Below are 7,112 nucleotides of genomic sequence, written 5' to 3'. Positions count from 1 at the left end.
ACTTTAAAGAAATCGTAAATTATATACCATCTTTGTGTCCACTTATATTAATTTTTTCGGATATGTGGCTTTGTCTGTCGAGTTTTTTTCCTTGATCCAAAATTACAGATTTTGTCTATAGAAATTACAATAAATTAACGCTATAATTTCTACATGGAACAGCCATAGCCTGAGAAGAAGCCTAAATTCAGATAGACACATGAATTCAGCAACTTGATCGCTTTATATTTTCCAGTGAATGTCTTTTATAGATGACGCCATGCATACGTATGGCTGATGGACAGTGCTGTACTGTCAGTCTGTCACCGACGCTACTAGTCGAGAGGCAGTTGAACTGTGTGTGAAGTAATCCTATGCGTCAAAGCCTAAACAAAGGTGAGTACGGGGTAATCGTTTTAACTTAAAACTTTAAAAGTAAGGATGGCAGAAGAAACGACCTTCATTTAACTGGGACCGGATCAGCAAGTTAAAAGTAGAAATAATTTTAAGCAACAAGAGAGGGAGAGAGGGAGGAAAAAAAAAATCGAAACGCCCAACGGGCAACACATCTACGAGTTCCAGATCCTCTACAAGTACTCCTATAGCTAGCTAATCACTATTATCGGAGGTGGCGTCCGGCGCCGGCGCCGTCTCGGCAGGGCACTCGACGATGCTCTCAAGGCTGGGCCGCCACCCGTCGGCAGCCGCCCGGCCCTCACGCTTGCGCGCCATCTCCCGGAGCACGTCCGCGAGGCGGCGGTCGCCGGCCTTGAGCTGCGCCACGAGCCACCCCAGCTCGCCCTTGGTCAGCACCATCTTCACCTTCAAGATTGACGACGGTGTCATCGCTTGATCAATTATTGCCTCCTCCTCATCACCGCCGGCAGTGCTTCTCCTCCGTTGCGGCTGCTGGCACCCTGCTTCTACGGCGGCCGCGCAGCTTCTACTGCCGCCGACGCCGACGCCGCCGCTGCTGATCTGGACGCAGTTGCCCATGGCCGAGCCGAGACTCCGTGACTGTACTGTACCTATAGCTAGAGCTAGCTCAACGTACTGCTCAACAGCTACGTCGTTGGTTGGTTTATTGGGTGGCTTGGGTTGGTTTGGTACAGCAGCCGCGCAGGCCAAGTGAGGCGCAATAAGAGGGTGGGGGTTGCGAGGTGCTGGAGCTATTTATCGGAGCTCTATTTTATATATATTGTTGCAATTAACGCTGTTGTTTCGTTTGTACTGTGCAATATATGGCGATGAATAGTTCATTTACTATACAGCCGCTTTCTAGTTTCGAGACGGCAAGAGACCACAAGATTATCAGCTAAATAATGACCACAAGAGACGACGGCAAATTAACAACTAATATAAATCAATTCTATGACAAATGCTTTCTTCATTTTAAATTATAGGCCACTTTAAATTTGTTTTAAGTGCTAATCTTGTCGACCAAGGTTTTTGATACGTACGGTACGGTACATCCAAATAACTGTGAACTGTTGATCCAGATAGTGATGATCACATATTAACTTCTATTCTAGGAGGTAATATGGGAAAATATATTTCTTATTTTGAGAACTAAAAACATAAGTAAAATACTACAAAAAATATCGATCAGTTACACTACCGGAACAAACTACTTTGGCAAAGCTCCGAAAACATTCAGCGAACTCTTTGCCGAGTGTACCTCTCGTCAAAGAGGACTCGATGAACTGTACATCAACAACGGTTTATTTATCGAGTGCATTATGTCGGGCACTCGACAAACCATCTGGAGCTCGACAAAGAAAAGTCGTCGTGACAGCGACAAGTGACGACGACGGAGACTTTGTTGAGTGCACTCACTAACACTCGGTAAAGAGGGAGCCTTTGCTGAGTGCCTGCTAATCTAGCACTCGGCAAAGAAAGCTCCAGTAGACCCCTACAACAGCCTATGTGCCAAGAGTGACAAACTAGCATTCGGCAAAGAGAGCACCAGTGGGCCCCTTTGCCCGTCTCTTTGCTGAGTGCGCTGGCTGGCACTCGACAAAGGGAGCTTCTTTTGTTGAGTGTCAGGACTACAGAACTGGACAAAGAGATTTTACCGGTTCCTAGGTGTGCTCTCTTTGTCGAGTGTTGTGGTCATTGCACTAGACAAAGTCGCTCTTTGTCGAGTGTAACACTCGACAAAGTTACCAGAAATCCCCTTTTTATTTGTTTTTATTATTCGACCCAAACAAACAAAACATATATCACATAATCATTACATATACATCGCAGAGTTCACAAAATCATCATATACATCATAGAGACCACAAATCTCACAAGTTTTTCACAAACATGTCTAAGTTCAGACCAAGTTTCACAAACATGAGTATTACCAATACTCACGGACATAAGCTTTTTACAAAGATAACCCTCCCCCTCCTCGTCCTCATCCCACTGTCCACCATCTTTGTCCAATCACTTGTAATTAAGAGTAAGCAAATAAGCACATATAAAAAAATACGTATTTAGAAACATATATGAAATAAATAAAATATAGCATTACATCGATTAAAAATAATCTTCATGGTCGAAATTAATCAGATCATAAGTCCCATCATCACTATCAACCATTTCATAGTCAACACAATCTGAAGGCGCAAGTTCGTCATTGTCATTGTCTAAATGTAATCCTTAAAGCATGTCTATGTCATTCTCATTTTGCACCTCATCATCCTCCTCGTCAACAACCAGTTCAATATCTACTTCCATTTCAATCGCTTCGGTTAAGTCTATTTCAAATCGCACTTCTAGCCATATTCTTAAAATAATTCTCCAACATATGTGTTTGGGTCTAACTAACAATCTTCATCGTTTGGAACACGTAATTTACCGTGCGGTGATACCTTGTACACAACATCCCAACCCATAAGATGTTCTTTCGTTTGGCACACATATGGGAGATAATATACTTGTGTGGCCAGTTGGGCATGATATAGACATCGTCTCCTAGTAAGATAGAATCTTTACGAATTTCTACTAGCCCAACATTAGAATTTGTCCGTCTCGTCACTTTAGGGTCAAATCAATGACATTTGAATATCACTAGAGTAAGAGGTTTGGAACCATGAAAATTGAGGTCATCTATTTCTTCACTTCTTCCATAATACTCGACCTCATCAAGCCCAGGCATAAAAACTCTAGAACACATAGTTTTTTGATTGGGCCGACTTTGGTCGTAGCTTGTTGTGTGAAAACGGTATCCATTAACGTCATATCTAGAAAATGTCCTGACCCTATAGGCAAAGTCATTGGCTACTTGTCTCAACTTGGCACTCATAGACGGATCCCTTTGGCCCTGCAAGTTCAAACACGCTAGATTTTTATATTATTTGCACATAAGAGCAACTTAAATGACAAACTAAGTACGATACCTTCTGTTTGAACTAGGAAATGAAATCGAGCAATAAAAGTGGGTCCATGCTTCACCATCTGATGCATGTACCATATTGTCAGGATTGGATTGTTTGCCTTTTTGTGCCATGTCATCTGTCTCACGGATTCCTCAGTCATGTATATACGCTGGATCCTCAGTATGAATGGAAGGTGGCGTAGGATTGTCACGAGGATGTCGAGCTGCCTCTTCTGTCCATCACCAGAGTCTACCTCCATGAACCTAGACAATTTACACTCCGGACAGTACTTTGCCTCCATGTATTCTTTCCTAAATAGGACATAGCCCTTCGGACAAGCATGTATCTTCTCATATGTCATCTTGATTGCACGAAGGAGGTTTTGTAACTCATACATGCTCTTTGGCAGAACATGATCCTCCGGAAGCAGGCTGCCAATAATTGTCAATAAACCATCGAAGGCTTCTCGACTCAAGTTGTACTGCGACTTGAACGCCATTATATGTCCAATGGCATCTAGTTGAGAAACTTTGTCTTGTCATGAAGGGTTTCTGTGCCACATCAAACATGTCGTAGAATGCCTTTGCGGTCGTCTCTGGCTCGTCCTTCGTATGTTCTTCGGCGAACTGTGCCTCATGATAGTCGTTCAACATGTCCACTACCTGACACCAGCATCATAATCCTCGACACGTTGTCTTACCACTTTTTCTCTCGTACGAGGCACTTCACCATGTAAGATCCATCGAATATAGTTTGGCATAAATCTATTCTTTCAAATTTGTTCTCACATGTCTTCTTTTTTGTCTTTTCTTATTAACACATTTGTTGCACTGACATGGGACTAGACTCTCTCCTTTAGCAGCTTCGCCACATGCTCATTCCAAGAAAGCAATGGTCTTTCTAATCCATTTAGGGGTGACATCATCCCTTCTTACGTAGCCCATATACATTCACTCATGGTCCTCCATCCCCTAACATATATAATAACTTAATGCAATATAAACATGTAAGGCATGTACACTGTGTTCCTACCTTCTAATTGGTGAGGATAGGTCCTAATCCCACCGCAGTTGCGTAGATGGGGTTAGTTTCCATGGTCTACTTCGATCCGAGACCGAATTTCGGCAACACCTCCCTGTTGTTCTCCAAATACACGTCATGGCAGAGAGAGTGTGTATCCAGAGAACAATAGGAAGGTGACACCGAAACTTTGTCTCGAACTGGAGTAGAGTATAGAAAGTAACCTCATCTACGCAACCGCGGGCTGTCCAAAAAACGTGGACAATTCGAAACAGATACATATGTAAATATGCAAAGTTTTACATATCTACATTGTATCTCTTTTGAACGAGAGACGCCTAACTGGGTTATATGATCTACGATAATGATATGGAAATCGAGCTTATACCTAGGGTGGGGGTGGAGTCAGGCTAGCGGTGCTGTGGCGGGTCGGTGCAGTGGCAACGTGACGCGGTGCAGGTAGACCCTCAACGACTTGGAAGGCCTCTGCAAAAAAAGGAACACAATTCTGTCAACACAAAATTTCAACAGCACCTCCCCTGCACGGTGAGGTTTGAAAAACCTGCAAATAAAATTAACAGCACAATGGTCGTTAATCACAAATATAATTTCAATCCATCTTGCAGAATAAATCAAACCACATATAATCGACATCCCTATCCACACAATATTAAAACTACCACATAATATTAATGCTTCACTTGTGTCTGGGTTATATACTACTACCTAGGTTTTATAGTAGCCGTATTAGGGTTTCAAAAAAAACTAAAAATACTTTGACCACAAATTCTGAAAAGTTCTCAATATTTTCTACCAAAAATTCTCGCTAACACCACAAATACATTATAATCACTAACATAACAAATTCATTATTATCACTAACACCACAAATTCTCACTAAAATCTCACGAAATCGATACTTACCGTGGAATTGGGCCAGAGCCAACATCTGCAGGGATCGTCGGGGTGGGCCAAAGAAGGGGCTGGGGCGAGGCCGGGGCAGCGCAGGCCTGCCTTGGACGTGGCAGTGGCAGCACAGGCGAGGTTGCAGTTGAGGGAGGCGTGTGCGATGGCGTAGCGGCATGGGGCGGCGTGGCGGCGGCGGTGGCGTTCGGAGAGAGAGGCGGCGACGCGGTCGGTGAGTGAGTGTGTGTAAGTTGTGAGAGATAGAATATTGCTGGTTAAGGTTATGCATATCTACTTTGGCGAATGCCCAACATCTGGCACTCGGTAAAGAATTTTTATTTAAAAAATAAACTTTGCTGAGTGTCCCTCGGGCGACACTCGACAAAGATATTTTTATTTTTAAAAACATTTGTCGAGTGCTCTAGGAGACACTCGGCAAAGTAACTTCTTTGTCGAGTGCCCAACCTAGACACTCGACAAAGAACATGTTTTCGAGTGTCTTCTCCTGACACTTGACAATGTTTATTTGCTCTTTTTTCTCTGAAACCTTTTGTACTGTGCTCATCCCCTCAACTGCACAATGGACTAGGCCTTGAATTGGCTGTTTTGTGTGGAATGAGTTTCATCTAAACTCTTTACCAGTATTAGATTGTCGAACGTGTCCCCTCTGGTTAGAGCATATACGTCAATCTCCATAGCCTTTCATGGGTATCTAGAGACCACCCAGATCTCATAAACTGTGACTAGCAGTTAAGCCATATAGGTTTGTTCCTCTAAAGATGTTCTGTACGAAAACATATTTTCTTCACAAAGCCACTTGGAACATATTAAGGTGTAAACACCATCCTACCATGCAGTAAGGAAAGATATGCATCTGAAATGAGCCTTATTAAGGGTCTTTCCTCTCAGTCTACCACTAGCTTGTTTCACCATTCTTATTCACTGGATTTCCGATCACATAGAACATGTTACCACTATGATAAACTTTAGGTGGGTCTCAGGCCCATCTCACTTGATGCACTATCTATCACACTACGTGATAGCCCCTTAGTAAATCGATCTGCCAGATTTTTAGACATATGGACATAATCCAATGCTATTACTCCAGAGTTTCTCAATTTCCTGACAGATTTCAAATGCCTCTTTATGTGCCTTGTCGACTTCATTTTATTCTTATAACTTTTTATCTTAATTATCACAGTATGATTATCACAGTTCATGGAAATAGATGGAACATGTTTTTCAACCACCGGTAAATCTATAAGGAGTTCACGAAGCCACTTAGGATCAACTGAAGTGGTATATAATGCAGTGAGTTCTGCTTCCATAGTTGGCCTCGTTAACATGGTCTGCTTGCAAGACTTCCATAAAACAGCGCCACCTCCAAGTGAAAACACATATCCACTTATGGCATATATCTCATCAGCATCAGATATCCACTTTGCATCACAATAACCGTCCAGTACTGTTAGGTACCTGGTATAATGGATGCCTAAACTGATAGTACCTTTTAGGTAGCGCAAAACTCTCTGAAGAGCATGCCAGTGATCATCTCCTGGATTTGAAACAAATTGGCTAAGTTTGCGCACAGCAGACGAGATGTCAGGCCTCGTAGCGCTAGCTAAATACATGAATGAACCAATTATTTGGGAATATCTCAATTGATCCCTAGTTGTCCTTTGATTTTTCTTCAATAGCTTACTAGGATCATAAGGCGTTGGAGCAGGTTCACATTCGCTAAAACCAAAGCGACTCAAAACCTTTTCCACATATTGGGATTGCACAAGTGTGATCCCACCATTGGTTTCTCTCAGTATCTTAATGTCAAGAATAGCATCA

The 7,112-nt window shown here is 42.6% G+C and overlaps 1 protein-coding gene across 1 annotated transcript; it reads right to left on the bottom strand.

Moving 5' to 3' along the window:
- Positions 1 to 421: 421 nt before the first annotated feature.
- Positions 422 to 1,141, bottom strand: LOC100277463 (uncharacterized). The gene has a single exon (NM_001151014.2). The coding sequence runs from the start codon at positions 973 to 975 to the stop codon at positions 589 to 591; it is 387 nt and encodes a 128-aa protein (NP_001144486.1). The 5' UTR covers positions 976 to 1,141; the 3' UTR covers positions 422 to 588.
- Positions 1,142 to 7,112: the final 5,971 nt, after the last annotated feature.

Source organism: Zea mays, chromosome 4 (assembly GCF_902167145.1).
Source record: "Zea mays cultivar B73 chromosome 4, Zm-B73-REFERENCE-NAM-5.0, whole genome shotgun sequence".
Lineage (NCBI taxonomy): Eukaryota > Viridiplantae > Streptophyta > Magnoliopsida > Poales > Poaceae > Zea > Zea mays.
The sequence above is the reverse complement of the archived record's forward strand: the minus strand, read 5'-3'. Positions and strand labels throughout refer to the sequence as shown.

Excerpts from the sequence above, each read along its gene's own strand:
- LOC100277463 (NM_001151014.2), bottom strand. The coding sequence starts at position 975 with ATGGGCAACTGCGTCCAGATCAGCAGCGGCGGCGTCGGCGTCGGCGGC.